Source organism: Balaenoptera ricei, chromosome 20 (genome assembly GCF_028023285.1).
Source record: "Balaenoptera ricei isolate mBalRic1 chromosome 20, mBalRic1.hap2, whole genome shotgun sequence".
NCBI lineage: Eukaryota > Metazoa > Chordata > Mammalia > Artiodactyla > Balaenopteridae > Balaenoptera > Balaenoptera ricei.
This window is the reverse complement of record NC_082658.1, coordinates 6,956,709-6,978,427: the sequence shown is the minus strand read 5'-3', so window position 1 is coordinate 6,978,427 and position 21,719 is coordinate 6,956,709. Positions and strand designations below refer to the sequence as shown.

The window sequence follows — 21,719 nt, the reverse complement described above, 5'->3', positions numbered from 1 at the left end:
TGGGCAGTCTCACAAGACCCACAGGCCAGGGGTGTGAGTGGCAGCTCACCTCGCGAAGCTCTAACCCCTTGGAAAGAGCAGAAGAGAGGGAGAGAGGTGGCCGCTGCCCTTCTTCTAAACAAGCTTAAGTTCTCAAGTTACGCTGGGTTCAACTCCTGATTCTGCCACCGAACTGTGTGATCCTGGGGCAGTCACTTAACTTCTCAGTGCCTCTGCTCCATCACCTTTAAAAAGGGGGATGCTGGGCTTCCCTGGTGGCGCACTGGTTGAGAGTCTGCCTGCTAATGCAGGGGACACGGGTTCGAGCCCTGGTCTGGGAAGATCCCACATGCCGCGGAGCAACTAGGCCCGTGAGCCACAACTACTGAGCCTGCGCGTCTGGAGCCTGTGCTCCGCAACAAGAGAGGCCGCGACAGTGAGAGGCCCCCGCTTGCCACAACTAGAGAAAGCCCTCGCACAGAAACGAAGACCCAACACAGCCAAAACTAAATAAACAAACTAAAAATAAAATAACAAATGTTCAAGTACAATTGGTGTCTAAAAAAAAAAGAGAGAATTCCCCCACCCTTGGTATCAAATCAAGTTCCTTTCTACCTCCCCTTGATACCTAACCAAAAAAAAAAAAAAAAAAAAAAAAGAGGGAAGCTCATGGGTGCTGGGAGGATGGAATAAGATGGTACAATGAAGAACAGGGGCAGGGCCTGCCTGGCCCACAGCAGTTGCTCAAAAACGTGTCAGTTCCTTTTATTGTCGCAAAAACCTGATTTCCCATCCGGAAAGCCCAGGCAAGCAGGAAAACTTGTCAATACCAAGTTCTCTCCTAATTCTCCTTTTGCTCCAAGGAGGGTACTGGGGTCATCCTCGTGACCCCAGCCGGGTCGAACCGCAGTCATGACCCTTCCCTGCTGAGCGTCTCTGGCCCAGGGGTCAGCTGATCTTTGGGGCTCTGGGGGTCAGGAGGACCCTGGGCTGCTCATATCTGCTCTGTGAATCAGAGACACCTCCCCTCCCTCCACTGAAGGCCACACAAGGCTAAGCTGTCCCCTCCACCTGTCATCTGGGGGGAGTCGACACGTGCTCTCTGTAGGGGGCTGGGCGAGGCTGGAAAGGAATTCTGTTCGGGTTCTTTGGTGCTCGCGTTGGTCCATCCTTCCTGTGTCATCACCCTCCCACCTGAGCACAGGCTGTGGTCGGGGTGGGGCCTCCTTTCATGCTCCGAGAAGACAGGACACACTCTGTCTCTGGCTGGGAGGGGTTCCCTCTGGGGAGAAGGGGAAGCTCCCCGTGCAGATGCACTCGGCTCCAGAAGCATCTTGGCCCGGCGTCAGATTTCATGTCAGGTCGATGAGACATTCTGTGATTGCTGCCCTTGCAAAAAAGTCACCTGGGTTTCCACTGAAGGGAGGGAATTTAAAGCCAGTCAGACTTCCTTCCCATGCAGGATCAGCCCCCGTGGTTTCTGGAGGATTCTAAGTCTGTAGTTGTCGTCGTCGTCATCATCACCATCATGGAGGCAGAAGAGAAGGATGTTTACATAATCAACTTACGGGACTGAGATTCTACTCCAGAAGGACTCAGGGCAAAGCCTCCCCGCCTCCAAGTGTGTCAGGAGGCGCAGGTCGTTGATAAAGGGCAGGTATTTGAGTCTCTGAAGCAATCAAGTCTTAAGTACGAAATCAAGAGTTCTGGCCTTTTCATCCTTCAACTTTCCGCACTCTCAAGGCATGGCAAGTGGCGCCGGGGACGGCAGGCTCTCAGTTCTTCATTCTTAAGCTGTCAGAGCCAGCTCCATTTGTAATCGCTGGGAAAGCGCAGCCGAGGGGCCTCTGGCTGCTCGTGGACTAATCTCCTTCCCAGAGACTGGAAATATAAAACTTCCACACCGTCACCTTTCCTGAAGGCCGCTCAGTCCTTTCTTAACCCTTTCTTCTTTCCACCGTCCCCCGCTTCTGATTCGTATGTCGAAGCCCTAATCCTCAATGTGACTGTATTTGGGGACAGGGCCTCTAAAGAGGTATTACAGGTTAGATGAAGTCATAAGGGCGGACCCTAATCTGATGGGATACGTGCGCTTTTAAGAAGAGAAAGAGACACCAGAGTACGTGCTCTCTCTCTGCACACACAGAGGAAAAGCCATGTGAGGACACGGTGAGAAGGTGGCCGTCTACAAGCCAGGGAGGGAGGCCTCACCAGAAACCAACCTTGACAGCACCTTGATCTTGGGCTTCTAGCCCCCAGCATTGAAAAAATAAATTTCTGCCGTTTAAGCCGCCCAGCCCGTGGTATTGTTACAGTAGCCTGAGCTAAGACAGCTGTTAAGCAGTGGCTGGATGCAGAGAGAAAACAGGAAGGCGAGGAAGAGGAGAGGCAGTAATGTGACAAGGGCGTAGGGTTGCCCTGGTCTGAACGTAAACCCCGGAGCTCCAGGGTTGCCCTGGGCCACACTAGCTCTGTAGACGGATATGGCTGCCTGACCTGGCTGCCTGCCTGGGGTTTACCCTGGCTTGTGTGCAGCCTGATTCTGAGCAGAGGCGAGCCTGTAACCATCAGTGTCCGTCAGACACCTCGCCCCGCCTGGGCCTCACCTTCTCTTCCCTTGCCAGAGTCCAGGCAGCTGGCCTACTAACCTCCTGGTGGAACAGGAGTCCCTGCCTGATGGCCGGGTCAGCACACGTGTCAGCCACACGCAGAGTAGAGCTGCTGACAACAGAGGCCGCTCAGAGGGCAGGTGCGGCCGGGAGAGCCACGGCCTCTGCTTGGGGCCAAGCGGAGCTCTCAGGTCAGTCCTGCCGCTAATGAAAGGGGTCATTTGGCGACACGTGGCTGGCCCTTCAGCAAACTTTGATTAAGTGTCCACTCTACCCTAAAAGCCTGAAGACAGAACCCTTCAGTTCCTCTTCTTTCAACTGACTTTTGCATCTGCAGAGAGAACTTTTAGAAAACCAAGAGTAAAATTAAGACTGAAATGAAATGTACATAAAAAGGGTTTCCTGGATTCCCTCCACTGGTTGTGTAACAAGGGAAAGCCGGACCCTTAATGGCCCAGGAGAGCCCTGGACAGTGGCCCAGAGAGAGGGTAGGCAGGGCAGCAGCAAAGGCTCAGGACAAAGGCTGGCTGGAAGGTCAGAGGGGGCCCATGTGCTACCTTCATTAGGGAGCGGGGGTCCTTCCTGGTCCCCCGAGAAGCAGCAGTTGAGAGTGAGGGGACAGCAGTGAGTGACCATGAAGGAATTCAAATGCTGAGCTGCCACGCTGAGCCAACAGGATGTGGGGAACAGATGGCTCAAATGTAGAAGACCCCAGGCTGCTGGTGGTGACAGGTCAGAGCAGTGCCACCAGGAGACACCCAGCTGAGATCAGTCACGGATCTGCGGGGGAGGAGGCCACGCGGCCACAGATAATTCTGGGGACAGGTAAAACCAGAGCCCTTATGTTCCCAGGTGATGGTCTCCTCCTGAGGACCTTCTGCCTCTCGGGCTAACACCACCGGGTCCCACCTCTCCCTGCTGGCTCGGTCTGGAAGACAAATCTGGGGCACCAGCCAGGGAGAGGTGGGGCGAGCAGTGTCAAGAAAATTCACGAGGCAGGCTCAAGTTTATCCACCAACAGTCGGGGAGGACGGTGCCTGACCCACTTTGAGGGGAGCACAGAGATGGGAATAACGTGCGTGGTGCTCTGAATACACAATCAGAGGGAAGGCAGCCCTGTGGGTCCCTGACAACCCAGACCGAGGAGGGCTGCCCTGAGCCAGAGCTGCCTTTATTAGAAAGAATCATTTTTTTAACAACGCCAGATGGGGAGCCCCGAGCAGAGCCAGCGGTTCATGTCCCCGAGTGGGAGGCGTCTGCAGGGGCGGGGGTGGGGGGCTGGTAACGGGAGTGAAGCGGTGATGCTGCCGCAGCCCCTTCCAGCCTGAGAGCTCCCTGCTGGCGGCCCAGGGAGAACAGTCCACAGTGGTCCATTTCGCGGTTTAGGGCTTCAGGCTCTGGTGCCACAGCTGCTGGGCCTGTGGACACGAAGGACAGCGCTGTCGTCGGCGTCTCCTAAGTGTCCCTGGTCGGCCTGCGGCTGACAGTGAGAGCCGGAAGTCAGGAGGAAGCCCAGCCTCCCTGTGAGGTGGGCCTGCGTCTCATTTCTCCTGGGCTCAGGCTTCCTTGAAGACGATGGGGGTGGAGGCTGGTGGGGGCAGGGAGGCTCCCCGCCCGGTGCTCCCCAGGTACACACAGCGCTGGGGTGGGGCGGAGGGGAGGCCATACGGAGGCAGCCGGTGATGCTCCAACGTCTCTCCAGGGACCATCCAGCGACACAGCTCTTTCTGGGGGTGGCTTGGGCCACGTCCCTGATCTCCGGGCCAGCCCCACGGGAGGCTCACCCTGAGGCCGCTCCCAGGACGCAGTGGCCGGAGACGCCAAGGGCAGGGACGCGCACGGGGCTGACGTCTGGATGCCGGCCCGCTGCTGAGCTCTGCCAATGGCGCTTTCCACACAGTCCCGGTTTATCTTCCGGCCTTCGCCACCGCCCGACAGGGAGCCTGGCCGTCAGTGCACACCGGCGACGGACGCCGGCCAACCTGTGCACCCGGGCCGCAGCCGAGCGTTCAGGAGCCAGTGGACGGCACGGGGGGCAGGTCAGGGAGTCTGCTGAGGCCTGAACAAGCTCCACCTGCCGGGATGGCAATCGATCCCTCTCGTCCACACAAATTCAGGGGCATTTGCAAACGGGGTCTCCCAGACTCAGCATCTTGGTCTCTCCAGAACTTATTTGATCAGCAGAAGACACGAATTGATGTTGGCGCGTGTCAGACATGTTCTGACATTTTCCCGACAAGCGGCTATTTGCAAAGGCCATCCAACCTTTAGATCCCGTCCTGGCAGCACCAGGGGCTTCTGGCAGAGGGCATGGTGAACACCCTGGAGGAACCAGCTTAAAGGCTTCTCCGCTTGTCTGGAGCTCCGCGGGCCCCTGCTCGGGGTGGGGTTCCTGCAAGTCTGCCCCAGCCTCATTTCAACAGATGGCAGAACAAATTCCTGATTACGCACAAGAACGTTTCCGGCTCAGCACGTTTATTTATGATTTTCCGGTCCCTTTGGTACTCATTCTTCCCTTTTGTCTTCCTGGAACCCAAGCCAGCTTATTGCCACCCTGAGCTCACCGCTTGGCTCTCTTGTACAGTCTGGGCCCTAATCTGGGCGGCGGGAAGAGGCAGGGTGCGTGGGAAGGAGGGAGGTCGGGGGGCACGGCCGCACAGCTGCCGTTCAGAAGCAAAATGAAGAGGGAGCTCATTGCAAACTGACAACTTGGCGCAAACCTGAGAGGACTAACGGGGCCTTGGTGCTCACTGCCTTTGGAGGAGTTCTAGAAAAATCACCTGGGGTCAGCTGGGGCCAGAGGAGACACCCCCCTGGGACGTCCCGTGGGCAGGGCGCGCTCCCTCCCACAGCGGGGCTGCCTGGGGGCTCCCCGGATTCCACAATCTCCGCTCCCTGCCCCCCCTCCTGCTGCCGCCCGCTGCCTGGGGTCAGGACCAGGGAAACTCCTTCCACCAGGTCTACGAAGGAAAACGCCGAGGTGTCTCCACCGCCCCAGGCTGGGAACTGAACCCCGGGTTCAACTACATGTTAGAGAGTTGACTTCAGTGGCCGATTTGTCTTCCACTTGAGAGGTCTTTATGTCAGAGACGGGTCTAATTTTCAAGCCCAGAGGCCTGAGTCCCTCACGGAGACAAAGGACTGGACTGTGCCGTCACCCACTGCAGCTGTCACGCACTGCAGCGCCTCCGGGAGAAGGTTCGCGGAGAGGCTGCTGCCGCCTGATTATCTCAAGGATCAGAGGGAGGAAAGAGGCGAGTAACTCGCAGAGACAGCCACGTCACCACCAAAACACGAGCGCGGACGACCTTCACGGGCTGGTCTCCACCGGGTGCCCTCTCTCCAGGCCACAGCCGCCTGGCTCTGTCGCACTGCAAGGGCTGCCACCGAGGGCCCAGGAAGTTGCAGGTGGGAGACCAGAGGAGTCCCCCTGCAGTCCCCTTGCTGCCCTGTGGGAGGGGGGCTCTGGCTGGGAGGAGAGGCAGGATGGGGTCACCGGGGGCCAGGGTGGCCTGTGCCATGGGAAAGAGCAGCTGAGTTTCTAAAGCAACTGAGCTGCAGGTGACACTCTGTGAGTCCGGTTCTGGAGGAGGAGGAAGAGAACTCCAACGGCAGAAGCAGGAGGGGCCGCTCGAGGGGCCTGAGGACCCTGTGGCCAGCTAGCAACAGGAGCTCAGTGCCACCTCTGCAGGTGGGAGCTGGGTCTGACCTGAGCCTGGGGGCACCTGGTGTCCTGTGCCCAGACAATCGCTCTCTATTTACCGTCAGCCTCCTCCTCTCCCTCTTACAACCTTCTCCCTTTTAACAAATGCATCGCTCACCAGACGCGGAGAGGACCTCGTCATGCTAAACAGGCCCCAGGTGCTATGGAAGCCATTAACTGTCATTACCCAGGTGGCTCCCCCCGTGGGCTGACCGGGAATCCATCACGTCAGCTACAGCACGTCGTCCCCTCCACCTCCGGCACCCTGCTCTGTCCCCCCGACGACGGAGCCAGCGCTTAACGAGCCCCTTCCACCACTGATGCGGCAGGTCAAGGACAGCCAACCCCGAGCCGGGCAGGGGCCAGACCTCCAGGACCTGCGGACCCGACTTCAGGGAGCGGAGGAGTTGGGGCAACAGAGTTGGGCCAGGGAAGCGAGGAGGGAGAACGTTTTTCTCCGAATACAGCTTACCGAGAGAAAACTTTTCCTTCTGGAGGTCACCAGGGCTTTCAAATACTTCCTATAAGCGGACTTACAAGGAGAAGATTGGACGGCCAGTAATTCTGATCCCAGTTTTTGGACACAACCCCTCCTGGTACCCATGGAGGCTCCCTTCCAGCTTCTTACCCTGGAGCTAGCGTGATCCTTACCTTCTAAGGAAGGAGTTTGCATTTTTTCCCCAGGTGGTCATGTTAGTTTAACCCCGGGCTTTGGAGCCTGTGAATGAAATTTGGGAAGAGCAGCCTATAGGGTCAGAGCAACCGGGTGGGGTCAACAAGGACTCCCGCCCCATCCAGGTGTGATGGGGTCATCCTGCTCCCTCGTCTCAGCTGGACGGTGAAGGGCAGCTGATCGAGCTACAGAGGCCCCAGAGATCACACACCGGACGGCTCGGTCCTGCTCTCACTTCCTTGCTGGAAGGACCAAGAGTGGGAAGAAGCTACAGGCTGGCGAGTCTGGCTCAAGACGAGGCACTGGCAGACGTCCCCTCAGGGTGCAGCAGGGGCCTTCCCCCTTCGTGAGCTCCTGGGTTGGAGGCTGCCCGCCCCGTCCTCGAGCTGCAGCGCCTGCCTCTGCAGGGGAGGGGGCTGGGCTGGATGACCTGGCACCTTCCAAATGGAGATGCATCAGGACTCCTGGGACGCAGTGGCTCCTTACGCTGGGATCCTGGAATCCTGGAGTGAGGGGAGCCAGGGGCCTGAAGGTGCCAGACTTGCTGGAGACCATCTGGATCAGAAACTGTCCTGAGCTCGTCATGATCCAGCGCCGAGTGCCAGCACGGAATGAGGAGCAACGTGCACCCTGAGTCCTGATCAGGGCGGGTGCAGCAGCGACGGGAGCTGGGCCAGAGGGTCAGGAGGAAGGCCTCCCAACCTCGGGTTCCTTGGGAACCTCCGTGCTGATGGGCAGTGGGGATCTTGGGGAGCACCTCGCGGGGGTCCTGGAGGCTGGGCAGACCCCCGCCAGGCCCGTCAGCCAGAACAGCAAGAGCGACTTTTTTAGACCAAAACAGGCGGCAACTGATCCCAGAGCGCCTGCCGGTGGGGGGGCAGCGGTGACCGCACACCCTCCGGTCACGGGTCCAGGTGGGTCAGCAGCCTGGCCCTTCCGGGTGGCGGCAGGACAGTGTCGGGGTGACCAAGCTCCTGGCCGCAGACCTGGTATGGGGGAGAAACCCCCAAGCTCCCCTGAGGATGGTGGCGCACCTGCTCAGCAGGGCGTCAGACAGTTGGAAGGTACCGCAGATGGGGTGTCTCTTCCCGCCCGGGTGGCCGGGGACGCAGAGGTGGCCGCCATGGCCCACGGGGTTCTATGGCTGTGCCTCACAGTGTGCCCAAGAGAACAAACAGCAGGCTTCTCCCCCGCCCTGAAGGGGGCTGAGCCCGACCCAGGCCCCCAGGAGCCCCGGAGCCCACCTGCGGGTTGCAGGGGGACCCAGCACGGTCGGAATCAGCAGTCCAGGGCTGAGCCCCGCCTCTGCCCGCATTACGGGACCTTGAAGTGACTTCTCTTTTTTGGTACTAGATCTCCCCACCAGTAAAAAGGCACAGAGCACCTGCCGCCTCCTGGCCTGCGGTAGTCCACGGAAGCCCTTGCCACGTTGCAGCCCTGGCTGTGAGCTCATGTGGCCGTGGCCCACGTGGCTGAGGACAGGAGGAGGGGAGAAAGGGCAGACCCGAGGTGTTTCTCAGACTCACCGATCCATCTCATCAGCGACGTCAGGATCTGCAGGTACTTGGTCTTCTGGACGTCAAAGAAGGTGAAGGGTCCAAGGAGGAGAGTGAAGACAGCCTGGTGACGGAAACAAGAGTGAGAGGGCGCACAGGCTGGGTGCACACAGCACATCGTGCGTGAGGGGTGGGCACACCGTTCACGCAGCCCCCAGCCTCCCCAGGGCCGGTCCTAACCCAGGTGTGCACCTGGAACGGCAGAGGCTCCCTGGGGTCAGACAGCATCAACTGGAGAGTTCCCAGGGCCAGGGGTGCAACAGAAACTCAGAGGTGTGCTTCTCTGCTGCTCCTCACACTTACTGCCCTGAGGCTACTTTCTAGGCAAATCCGAGGTGACATCCTAGGGACATGGCCCTGCTTGCTTCTCTTCAGCAAGCACTGACTGAAGGGTCGAGGGCCCGGCACTGAGCTGGTGCAAGCACGAGTTAGGAAGGTGAGGCTCCGAAACAAACACCAGACACACCCTGGACCCACTCGGTTTACTGGGAAGAAAGGACCAGGGGTGGGGTGGGGGACGCAGGGGCCCTGATGACATGGCACAGTGGGAAGGACACCACCCTGAAGGGTTCAGAGGAAAGGATCAATCAGGATGTCGTTCATCAGCAACGTCCTGGACTTCAAGAGAAGGGAAAGCCTGGAGAACCAGAGCCAGTGGCTCCCAGGGCAAACCCGTCAGAGAAACATCCTGGACCAGGAAGAGCAGGGCTGGACCAGGAAGAGCAGGGCTACCCCAGGAAGCTGGGAGTGGACGGGGTAGGGGTGGGAGCCGCTGGCACTGGGCCCCTCACTACGCTCCCTCTCTGGAGAACAGGGGAAAGCGAGCGTTTACTTAGGAGGAAAAAAGAGAATCCAAACCCGGCCTTAGGGAACTGGTCTGTGGGAAATCTGAACCCGCTCTGCAAAGGAAAACCGGGGTAAATGTGGCACTGTAGAGACTGGGGCTGGGAACCGAGGGAAGGCGAGGACCTCCATGCCAAATCGGCTGCTCCGAGAGCAGAGGAATTAGAAGCTGCTGGTTGGAGTTACGATGATGGTACCATTTCCGATGTGCCACTCGGAAGCAGCGGAGGCATCAGACCTTATTAACATTTACACTGTGCCATTTTATCACAGTACTGCTAATGATACTCGCCAGAGATGCGGCTGACTGCGCGAGGCCCGGAAGTGGGGAGTTGGGTCTGGCCCTGTGATGCGGGTGAACACCTCCCGGCTGCTCGGCCTGGCTCCCCCAAGGCGGGCTGAGCCCGTCTCTCCCCTCCCTGCCTGCAAGGAAAGCAGGATGTGGGAGAGGCTGTGACCTCTCATCCAAGTCCATTATCACCGCGAGAATGAATGACAGGAGAGACTAAAGCGCTGCTTAAGGAAAGGTTCTAATTAGCTGGGGTGGGCAAGGTCTCCTGGCAGGTGCCCGGGGCTGGGAGACTTCGGGAAAGAGCTTTCTCCTGGGGGCTGACAACCAGCCCTGCTTCTGCTCTGGAAGGAGCTGCATCTCCATCGGGCGGGGGTGACGGGGGAGGCAGAGGAAAGGGGCTCTCTGGGCAGCCCTCGCCAGTGCCCCTCTGGCCCGAGGACACAGCGAGGTACGGCATCAGCAGCCCTTGGCCGGGCAAGTCTGTATGCAGCACCAGCAGCAAGCCATTTAGGAAAATGACCACTTCAGGGAAACTTTCCACTGATGAACTTCTCTTTTGAAGGATGCGAGAGGGACACGTCATGTGGGAGAACACGTACAAAGCCGCTTGTCACAAACATTCCCAAACGGCCCTGGCCTGCTAGAAACTGGACTCTGGGGCACCCGGGCCAGAGGTTGGGGTGTTTCATCTCTGACCTGCGACGCCCCCTGCTGAAAACACGGTGCTCCAGCTGCGGGTGCTGGACATTTTCTTGGCGGGTGGCTGATGTGGGAGGTCAGATCTGACCTTGGAAGTCTCAAGACTGGGTTTTAGAAGGTTCCATTGCTTAAAACCAGGGAGATCACAGAACCAGCCCCAGAGGCAGGCGGGGAATTCTGCGGCTGCTGGCTGCGTGGGGCCTCCTTGCCAAGAGGGAATCCATCTTCAGCCTCCTCCTCGGCAGACGTTTATCAACATCCTATTATGCACGGGGCCCCATTTTATATGACCCTGTAGGATGGGACCCCGCTGAGAGCACCCCTCATTTAAAGGGACTGAGCACACAGACACACTGCCCAGGGCAGTCGGAAGCGTATGCGAGGTGCCCACCGAGTGCCGGGGAGCGTGAGTCGAGCTGAGAACGAGGGTCCGCTGCTGCCGGGCTCTTTCAGGTCCAGCTCCGGGACAGCAGGTCTGTCCCCAGGGTGGGGACTGGCGGTGAAGGGTTCTTTCGGAGGATTCGGACGACAGGCTGTGACATCTGGGGCTGGACGGCGGCTGGGATGTGCTTTCTTTTTTTCCACTCAGGAGCCCAGACTGAGCGCAGGGCTCGGGAAGGCGCAGGGCCGACAGCCAAACAGCAGCCCTCGCGCGGGGCAGAGCTCACGCAGCGCGGGGAGCCCAGACCGAGACGCGGCACAAGCTGGGGCTAGTTAAGGAACGGGTGTCCCTGCAAATTAGTTCCTGCCAGACTCGGCATCCGGGGTGGCGAAGGACAGAGGATTCGGCGCGGCGGCACGTCTGGCCTCACCGCGGTGTGGATGCGAGGTCTGGGGGACGGAACGGCCCTGGTGGCCCGATGGTCCAGCGGGGCCACTGCTCATCTCTGAATGCCGACCAGCCAAGCTTGGCACCTTCTGTTTTCCCTTTTCTTTTACAAAAAGAAGAAATTAAAAGCCGAGAGACAGCCTGTCCTCTGGGGTCTTCTCGTCCAGCCTGTATGACATTATAAATCACCTGCCTCCCGAGCAATTTCCCAGCGCCCACATGCCATTGATCAGTTCAAGCTCGGTCTCTGTTCAAGGGCTCTGTGAGCCCAACTCATGACAGGAGGTAGGGACACCAACTGCTGTAGCCGAGTGTGCTTCTTTTTTTTCTATAAATTTATTTATTTTATTTATTTATTTATTTTTGGCTGTGTTGGTTCTTCGTTGCTGTGCGCGGGTTTCTCTAGTTGCAGCGAGCAGGGGCTACTCTTCGTTGCGGTGCGCGGGCTTCTTATTGTGGTGGCTTCTCTTGTTGTGGAGCATGGGCTCTAGGTGCGTGGGCTTCAGTAGTTGTGGCACGTGGGCTCAGTAGTTGTGGCTCGTGAGCTCTAGAGCGCAGGCTCAGTAATTGTGGCGCACGGGCTTAGCTGCTCCGCGGCATGTGGGATCTTCCCGGACCAGGGCTCAAACCTGTGTCCCCTGCATTGGTGGGCGGATTCTTATCCACTGCACCACCAGGGAAGTCCTGAATGTGTTTCTTTAAAAAAAAAAAAAAGAACAATTTTTTGGTTTCTAATGAAACCTTCAAACTGGTCACTGGGAGCAAACTCTGAGACAGACCCGGGAGGGTGCAAACGGGGCCGCTCATGTGCCTCTCTCTTCTGGCTGCTGAGTTTAGATGTGCCCTGTGGCAACCCTGCCAGTCCTGACGGACAGGACGCAGCTCACGTCCTCAGGCATGGCCGGCGACGCTTGGCCACGGCTCTTACAGTGTCCTGGTGGCACTGTGAACTTGACACGGAGTCTAGAACTCAATGCTGCCTCTCCGCCCACATCCCCGGGCGGGTTAAGGGCACCATCCACCTCCAGCTGCTCCCACTTCAAACTTCCAACTACCCCTGACTCCTTCCTCACTCTCTGTGCTGATGTCCCATGACTGCTGTAACTTGGTGGCTTAAAACCACAGGAACGTGTTTTTTGTAGTCCTGGTGGGGACACAGGGAACACGGAGCAAGGGCTCCTAACCCAGCCTGGGAGGGGCCGGGGAGACGGGGGACACAGGGGTAACAATACATAAAGTAAGAGGTATCAGGTGGGCAGAGGGCTGGGGGCAGTTCAGGACTGGGGAGCTGTCGGGTCCCTTTGCCCCCGTCCTCTCCCTCCTGGGCCCGAGCCAGCTGGTGCCAGGGCCGCCTCCCCACAGTCAGCCCCAACCACACCCGCTTGTGTTCAACTCGCGAGCGCTCATCGTTTCAGAGAACAAAGTCCAGTGGCCCCATGATCTGGTGCCAGCTGCCTTTCTCAACCTCGTCTCTGGAGACACCACCCCGAGAGCCTACGGCCCAGCAGCCTTGGGCGGCGTGAGTCCCCGACGTGCCCGGCCCCCTCCGGCTGCTGGGCCTTTGCTCGGCAAGCTCGTCACGCCATTTCTGCGGGTCAGAGTCCTGCTCAAAAGTCTGCTCCTTCACCCTTGTCTCCCGAGTCCCCTCACTGGAGTGGGCAGGGTTTTCCTGCACATCTGTGTCCCCCATGGGACTGAGCAGCCCGGGCACATGCCTGGAGGGTGGGGTGGGCAGGGAGGAGCCCATTTCTCCAGCCTCTGCCAGAAACGAGACCCGGCGACAGGGGAAGAAAGACAGTCCTAACCTAACTCCCAGCTCCCGGTCCACCAGAGGCAGGAGTCAGTGTCTGAGAGACGCGAGGAAGGCCAGGGGGGCTGCGCTCCGAGATGCCCGGGACAGGAGGTTCCCCGGACAGGACGGCGGCTTTGCTGAGACCCCGCAGTACAGATGCTCAGGCCCGCACGAGCCGGCTGGCCTCGGGGAACCCAAGGCTCGTCTCTAACTGGAGCCACCGCCTTCCTCTTGGGAAACAGCCGCAGCTACGGGATGGGAGAGAGGAACACACGCTGTGCTGCTTCAGAGAGCATCTTTCAATCAGGGTCCCTTGCTCAGAAGTGCGGAGGCTAAGCTGCGCCCACTGCCCTCGGAGAGGAGAGACCCCCAACGCAGCTCAACCTTGCTTCACACACAAAATGAGCCCGGGATTGGCCATGTGCTATGTCCTTTGCTCAATGGTGCAAAATGAGAAAGCGGGAGCGAGTCAGAATCAGGGCAAAGTAGTAAATAAAGCAGCTTGCTGCCTGTCTCCCCACCCCCAAATTTCTCTGCAAGTTTAGCTGGCCAGAGAATGAAAATGTTAATTTGGTGGGAATCCCAAATTAGACGCCAGGGGACCTGGGTGCCAAGTCTCTGGGCTCCGCCTTTTGCCTGTGGATCTGTCACGTCAGCCTCAGCCCTGTCCCCCCAGCTGCCGCTCCTGTTAACCACCCATCACATCAAAGGGGTCTCGTGATGAGGTTGCTGCCCAGGGCCGCAGACGCCCCGAGCTTCACAAAGTGCTCACACACGCATGGTTTCACGTCACACTCACTGCCATCTGTGAGGTCACCAGGCAGCTGACGATGTCTCATTTTACTGACAAGGGGGCCGAGGGACTGGAGAGGTTGGGTGACAGGGTAAGAAAGTGGCAGAGGAGACTGGGCGTCTCCTGGCCGTCTCCCCCGCCCGCTGAGATCCACACACTGCGTCCTGTGTGAGGCTGCTTTCCCCTCTGACACCTCCTCTCTCCACATCAAGCTACTTCTCACCCTCATGCCTTTACCCTCGTGATTCCTCCTGCTGGCAAAGAATTCCTCTCTACCTTCCTTATTCCTATCTGCTTTCAAGCCCTGCTCAAGTGCCAGTCTCCCCTGCAAGTTTCTCCAAATGTTTTATTCCTCCCTGGGGGCTCCTGACTGAATCGCCAAACGCACGGTCGGTACCACATCACCTAATTCTCGTAGGTTCTGTGTCGCTCCTTGTTCGTGGGTCGGCTGTGCCATCAGCAGAGGGTAAGCACCATGATGGCAAGCTCTGCATCTCTCGGCACATGTGAGATGCTCAGTAAGTAAACATTTACAGCATACACTGAATTTGGTGGAGGAAGTGCCTGATAGAGGAAGGTTTAATCCTGCAGGGTGGGAAGAGGCCACCCGAGTCTTGCTGACTCGCCTTGTACCCTCTATCACGGGCAGCATCTGAGCTGGCAGAGCAAGTGGCATGTAGGTATGCAGAAGTCACCCGCTCTGCCGGAAAGCAGTTCACTTTGTCAGGGAAAAAACTCCCTTCCCAAAACAGTTGTGAAATCAACATGCTTTGATTTAGGAAGAGCGCATGGAAATGGCATTGCTCCGAGCATGCAGCTGGTTCCAGGGGAGGGTGATACGCAGCCCCGATGAAGAGGAAAAGGCCCGTCTGAGATGAGCTCGGGTACTCGGCTGCCCGCCGTCAGTAGCACCTCCCAGGACCCCCACTAAGGAAGGGGCGATGTCTTAGAAGAAACCTAAAGTCAAGAACCTATAAGCCTTCAGAGGAGCGGCTCTTCCCACTCCTACTTCTGGGAGACAGTGGATTCATGGTTCCTAAATAGCCATACACCGGCCACCCACCAGTTCTTATAAAACAAAACGAAAGCCCCCAATCCTGTTTGCTGTCATCTTTCCTCCTGCTGGGAAGACACGGAGGGGGCCATAGCTTGCTTTTATTTATTTATGGCGGTTGCTGCACGCAGGCTTTCTCTAGTTGCGGCGAGCGGGAGCTACTCTTCATTGCGGTACGTGGGCTTCTCATTGTGGTGGCTTCTCTTGCTGCGGAGCACAGGCTCTAGATGTGCGGGCTTCAGTAGTTGTGGCATGCAGGCTTCAGTAGTTGTGGCTCACTGGCTCTAGAGCGCAGGCTCAGTAGTCGTGGTGCACGGGCTTCGTTGCTCCGCGGCATGTGGGATCTTCCCGGACCAGGGCTAGAACCCATGTCCCTTGCACTGGCAGGCGGATTCTTAACCACTGCGCCATCAGGGAAGCCCGGGACCAAAGTTTTTAATTAGAACTTAAACTTGGATGAAATGCAACAACACCCATAAGTCCATCTCACTCCCCTTGAAAAAGGGGTGGGGGGAGGAGAGAGAGGGCACGCTCTTCTTCGAGGAAAGGGAAGCAGGAGAGAATGATGTGCTAAAGTGATGGCCACCATACAGGACAAGCGTCCTAAGAGCCTCTGGGCAACCCCATGGGACAAAGGGCGATACACCAATCACCGCCCCTAACAAGTGACAGTGAGAAAACATCTTAGAAGATGTTTCCCTCCCAGCCCTGCCACCGACGTTGGCGTGAGCGAAGGGATAGGATCCGGGGGGACAAAGGCCAGATAGTCAGGGAAGCCAGCAGTGGCCCTCAAAGCACCAGGGCAACGCTTCTGTGGTGTCCCATCGTTCCCGGGCCGAGAGGGGGCTTGGGACTGAAGGAGGTAAAACCCTGCCCGGCTGGGTAACTGGCTGGACGGCCAGTCCTTGGAGTGCCTGCTTACCTACTTATTTCCCTCTAAAAATAAGCATCTTTTTGGTTTGTCTGTGGCTCCCATGGTGTAGTGAGATGGCGCTTCCCAGAGACAAGAATTCAGCCATCAGCAGCTTTCTCTCACTTCAGCTGTCGGTTCCTGACTTTCAACATAACAGAGCGGCAGATCCACTTGGAGCATTCTTGTACTAGGGCTCTGGGAGGACTCCGACTTCTCTCGTGAACCTAGCGGGGGTGACGAAGCAAAAAGTCTTGGAAGGGCGAATGGCGCTATGCTGCCTGATCTACCTAAACACACAGGGACCCGTGGGGCTGACTACCCAGTACGCGGGCCCGCAGGGAGCCAGGTGGCCACACACCGAGGGCACGGCTGAGCTCTGTGCACGGGCCCTGGAGGTTACTTCAAATGACAAAGGAAACGGACGCCCTGCTGACAGGGCTGTCCTTGTTGGGCGCTAAGGGTTAAGAGTTAATTGGGGTTAATGGAAACTCAGCACGAACCCGTCCCTAAATGGGAGCTGAACTTTCAACACGTCCTTGAAGTGCACTGAAGAAATGTTCAAGGATTCTATTTTTATTTCTAAGTGGCTGTGAACGTTTTGGTTTGGGAGTTTGTATTTTCCCAACTTGAATGACAATGTCTGGTGATCCAGCCATGAGAAGGCGGTGCGTTCTGAGGCAGTGAGGGACAGCGGAGGGACCAGAGGCTTCGGGGTCACACGCTCAGGGCGGGGGTCTGAATCCTAATGTTGTCCCAGCTAACAGAGAGACCCTGGAGCGCTCGTGAACTTCCCAGAGCACGTTACGTGTGCAGAGAAGGTACTCAATAAACATCAGACCTGGCCGTGGGACCCCAACAAGGATGAGCACACCCTCACGTTATCACAGCCCACCTGCCCTCCCAACATCCCGGGAGGGGGAATTCGGAACAACTGAAGCCAACTGACGACCTCCGGCCACAGAATGTTAGGTCAATCCTATTCCTATTGGACTTACAGCACCTCCACCCCAAGCGCTCCTCAGGGGGAGTTCAAGTTCTCCCCACCAAGCATGAAGGATCAGTCGTCATGCAGATGCAATGCATCATGTGAGGGAGCGAGAACAGGGGGTGGGGCTGAAGCGGAGTCAGCAGCTTGTGCACTGGACCCAGTGAACCATCCATCAGCACAGCCTCTCTGCCAAAACCCTGAGACGAGAGGCATCGTGCCACCTAGAGGAGGTCACCTGAATCCTGCAGGAGGACCGGCACACTCACAAGAAGCTCTGAGAATGAGGTTTCAGAAATGACAACCTTCCCCGACAGGCAGGGAGGGGCTGACCCCGAGACCGTGAGGAGCCCTGCTGTGGGAGGGGGCTCCTGCCAGGACAGACTGCTGGGCTCCAGACGACCAAGCCAGCCATGATGGGGGCGCTGCCAACCTCTTACTCACCGATCCCTCCAATATGCTTACCTGGTGGAGAAGGAGTGATGGAGACGGATGGAGGCTGGACGCCTCTCCAGCCTCCACAGCCACCTTGCAGCCGTGGCCCGTCTGACCGGCACCCTCCCCGGATGCGCCGCTTAGGGCGAGTCACCCCGTCTTAGTGTCCCTGGGTCCCTCCCCAGCTTCCCCAAACTTCACCTAGAAGGTACTTTGGAGATGCTTGCTGAATGGGTTGAAAGACTGAAAGATTCAGGTGATGCCTGAAGATGAAAGTGGAGGGCTAGGACTTCCCTGGTGGCGCAGTGGTTGGGAATCTGCCTGCTGGTGCGGGGTACACGGGTTCGATCCCTGGTCCGGGAAGATCCCACGTGCTGCAGAGCAACTAGGTCCGTGAGCCACAACTACTGAGCCTGCGCTCTAGAGCCTGTGTGCCACAACTACTGAAGCCCGCGCGCCTAGAGCCTGTGCTCCTCAACAAGAGAAGCCACCGCAATGAGAAGCCCGTGCACCTCAACGAAGAGCAGCCCCCGTGCGCAGCAACAAAGATTCAATGCAGCCAAAAATAAATACATTTAAAATAAATTTTAAAAAAAGAAAGAAAGAAAGAAAGTGGAGGGTTGACGCCCAGATATTCTAAAGCAGCGTGTGATTCTGGAACATAGACGTCAACTCTATAAACCCAGCTGTTATCTCATGACACCCTTCAGCAGAAAACAAAGTCCACTCCTGTCAAACAATTCAGCCCCATTCGGACTGAGTGAGCGCCGAGACTCATAACATCTGTAGTGCTCATCAAAAGGTGAGCGCGTGCCTGCTGGCAGACACTAAGCCCAGGAGAGCAAGGCGCGGAGCCCCAGGCCAAGGCAATAAGGAGCCAGAAGTGAGATTCCCCAGAGAGTTCTTAAGTAGCCACTGAGCTACAGAACAGAGGCAAGAAACCGAACCCACACGGCAGGAACTCGACCGCCTGTCAGACCCGGGGATCGGGGGGCTGGCTGGGAGAAAAGACCTCTCCCCACGCACGATTCACCGAGAAGAGGATGAAACGCTGGGGCACCTTCCCGGCAGCAACACAGACTGGCCAGGGTGGGGGTGCCTGAACAACCTCCGCTAAGGTACTGGTGAACACGGTCTTTGTCTCTGATACCGGGAGCCTGGGAGAGTGATTTCGGGTAGGGACCACAGAACCCCGTGCACACGGGCAGCTCTGGCTGTCCAAGCCCGGAGCGCTGCCTCCTGCAGGGTGTGAGTTCAGTCGCTTTGTGGCTGGGGAGGGGGCGGCCTGGAAGACAACGGCGGAGAGCCCCCCGGACTGAGCCGACGTGGCAACTGCACAGGATGAGGGCTCCAGCTCTGAGAGGGGAGGGCTGGACACAGGACGGTCCAGGCCCCCGGCGCATCGCTCCCCAGCTCTCAAGGAGCCTGGGTGATGCGACCTCAGCCCTGTCAGCCCGGAGACAACCGTGCACGCAGAGGGCAGGTCTCGGGCTCGCTCTGTGGCTCCCCGGACACGCTGACTAAAAGGCTGCCTGGACTGTTTGACAGTTGAAAACATCCCCAGATCCCTCCCTCAAAGCGGCCTGCTTCCCTTTCTTTCAAGGCAGCTGGAAACAGAACAGACCTAGGAAAGAACCCAAATAACTATAACTTCCTTTTCCGAGCCCCCTTCTCACTCAGATGAGATAGAAAATCCCTACTTAGGGACCTGAGGTTTGTATCCAGCTTTATGGTTTTTGCTCTGGGAGGCCAAAAAAAAAAAAAAAAAAAAAAGAGCATGTCTCCTCCCTAACCCACAGATGGTGAAAAAGATAGGTTGGGAAATTCATCCCAAACTTCTATTATCAAGCACCGCGATGTCCTACCAAGGAGTCTGGCTGCTTCGTGCAGTTTTAGAGATGGTGGGAGGAGCGACCTGGGAGGGGGTGAAATGTCACAGCCTATGGGAGGCTCCTCCAGTGCAGGGTGGCCTGGCATGTGCTGTGCCCACTGCTGGAGGGAGCCCGGGTCTTTCCAGAACATACGCTGTGGCTCCCAGCCAGAGGTCTCCACCATCACATCACAATCCCCTCCCGGCCTTTGGAGTCAGGCGGCGTCCCATGCACCTGGTCCAGGTGTCATGCCCACATCATCTCCCACCTGGTCCAGGTGTCATGCCCACATCATCTCCAAGCCCCCAGTTCTGAGGGGGTGCTGTTGGCAGCGAGGGAGGGCTCTGCCCCCGACCAGACCACTCTTACGCCCAGAGCCTTCTCCTACTTCTTGACACTCCCCAGGAGACTAAGCCACCTCTCAGAGAAGGAAGGCTCTGCGCAGGGGTGGGGAAGAAGGAGGCTCAGAGAACCAAGGAGCAAGTGAACCAACATTACCGGGCACCTACTGAGTGCCCAGACACGACGGCATCTTCCATCTAAGATCGCTTTTTAATCCTGACACCCTACAAATTGGTTCTTGTCTCCATCTTAAAAAAACTGAGGTTGAGGGGGATTAATGAACTTGTCTAAGATCTCATAATAACCAAGACACAGCTGACATGAGAGCTCAGGTTGTCTGTATCCAAGGCCCAGTCCTCCTTTGGAGCACTTGACTGCCTCCCTTGATTACGTCCTAGAGAGAGTCTCTCCACCGCCCCCTCCACGTCCCTTCCAGGCTGGCTCCCAGGGCCGGGCCAGGAGGGCTGGTCTGGTCTGATGGCATTAGCCTGGCATGGCTGCTGCCGCCCTTGCCCTCTTATTGGAGGACAAGCCTGGGTGCCTGTGTTGTCTCTTTCTCAGCTGAAAAGCCAGATGGTAACCAGTGGTGGGCAGAGTTCCAAGGATTTGATGCCAGAGCTCCAACCCTTGTGATTTGGGAAGAAAAGATAAATATTGTGGAAAACCCACACAGTCACTCACTCAATGATGATAAGCCATCAGGGTTTAAAAAGGACGGCCTGGCTCCTCACAAGTGTGAAAGAGACCGGGGCGGCGGGGGGGCGGTCCACCTCCCCCCCACATCCAGGTGAAAGACCAAGGGGCTTGATCTTGAACTAGGTGGGCTTTAAGGACATTATGACAAGGAGCTGGGGAGGGACAGGGGGTGTGTGAGGATGTGGGAAGTGGGGTGAAACAGGTGGAAGGCTGGGGGCCCTGCCTGGGGAAAAAGACTGGACTTTGGAGCTGGCACCTGTTCTAATACTTCACTTCTCACACTCCAGGTGCCAAGAGGCGGCAGAGAAAGAGATGGGTGGTGAGCCATCCTCGACCTCCTGGCACCTGGATGGCTTTGGACCGCTCCCCGCTATCTGCAGCCGCCAAAGATAGGGGGCCCCTAAGCCCTCGCTGAGGGGCAGCTTCTGTCCCAGCACCAAGGAGCAGAGGACGGCCACGCCTCTGGGGAAGGAGGGGTCGGCTGGACGGGGAGGTTTTCTGGCGGGAGCAGTGGCCGCCAGCTGTGGTGAGCCCTGGGCGTCAGCAGGCCCAAGGGCTGATGGAGGGTCTCGCACCCGTGCCTGGCCACAGACCCAGTGGTGGCGGCCCGCCTGAAAGGTCTCGTCCACTCAGATGCTCATGGAGCAACCCCCCTGCGTGCAGCCCCATGCTGGCTCTGGACTGAAAGGTGGATAAGGCATGGCCCTAACCTCGAGGAGCTCACGGTGAGGCCAAGGAACTGAACACGGATAAGAGTCTGATTACTGCCATGTGCGGGTGAGGGGCGGGGGTCTCTGAGCTCAGTCTGGAATGAGTGAGTGCCTGTCGGGCTCTGAAGCGAGGGAAAGGCACGTGAAGGGCACAGAGCCGTGAAAGTACCCAGAGTCTGTGGGGGACAGTGGCCAATGAGGGTGGGCAGTGGTGAGAAAGTTCCAGGAGATTAGAGCAGACCACGTCCCGTGAAGGAGTTTAGAGCTGCCTTACAGAGAGGAGTTTCTAAAGGATTTTAAGTACAGAGATGGCAGTCAGATTTACCTAAACCCAGGCTGAAAGAATGAAATACCAGAAACAGAAAAGCCTCATGACCTTGGGGCAATCCTCAGGCTGGGAGGAGGCAGCTCTCCGCGGACAAGCTGCCCAGGCGCCCGGGCTCCACGGCCCTCCTTGGAATCCCCCGGCTGGGAGTCCTCCTCTCTGTTCTCATGGGAGGAGATCTGAAAGGGACTTGGAACGTTAGAACTCTAAGTGCTGGGGGCCGGAGGAGAGGAGGCACGGCTGGGACTCCCCGTCCAGCTGGGTGCAGTGACAGATGCATGAAAATGTTGACCTAGGCCCCGGCGGGGAGGCCGAGCAAGGAGGTGCACAAGCCCAGGTCAGGCTCCGAAGCAACCGTCCACGGCAAGAAGAAAACAGGTCTCACGGGGGAGGCAGGGCTCTTCTAATGGGCAGCAGAGTTTGAAAGCTCCAGAAGATTGCGGCAACCTCTCTCCTCGGGCTCAGTGAACAGATGCACAGATGAGAACTTCTTGGGCACCGCAGGCTAGGTTTACCCCTTCCCACTTTTTAGCCACTGAAATCTGTCCACAGAGAATCAAAACCAGCTCTGTGTCCCGGTCTATTTCTGCTGGCTGTCAAGCAAGGGGAGGGGACGGGTA

General features: G+C 57.7%; 1 protein-coding gene across 2 annotated transcripts in view; it reads right to left on the bottom strand.

Moving 5' to 3' along the window:
- The window catches only part of TMEM104 (transmembrane protein 104), a 59,697-nt gene that overhangs the window by 9,120 nt on the left and 28,858 nt on the right, over nt 1-21,719 (bottom strand). For both annotated transcript variants that reach the window (XM_059907698.1, XM_059907699.1), the window contains exon 9: nt 8,491-8,584. In XM_059907698.1, coding sequence (XP_059763681.1) covers nt 8,491-8,584 — 94 coding nt within the window. The remainder of the gene's footprint in view (nt 1-8,490; nt 8,585-21,719) is intronic.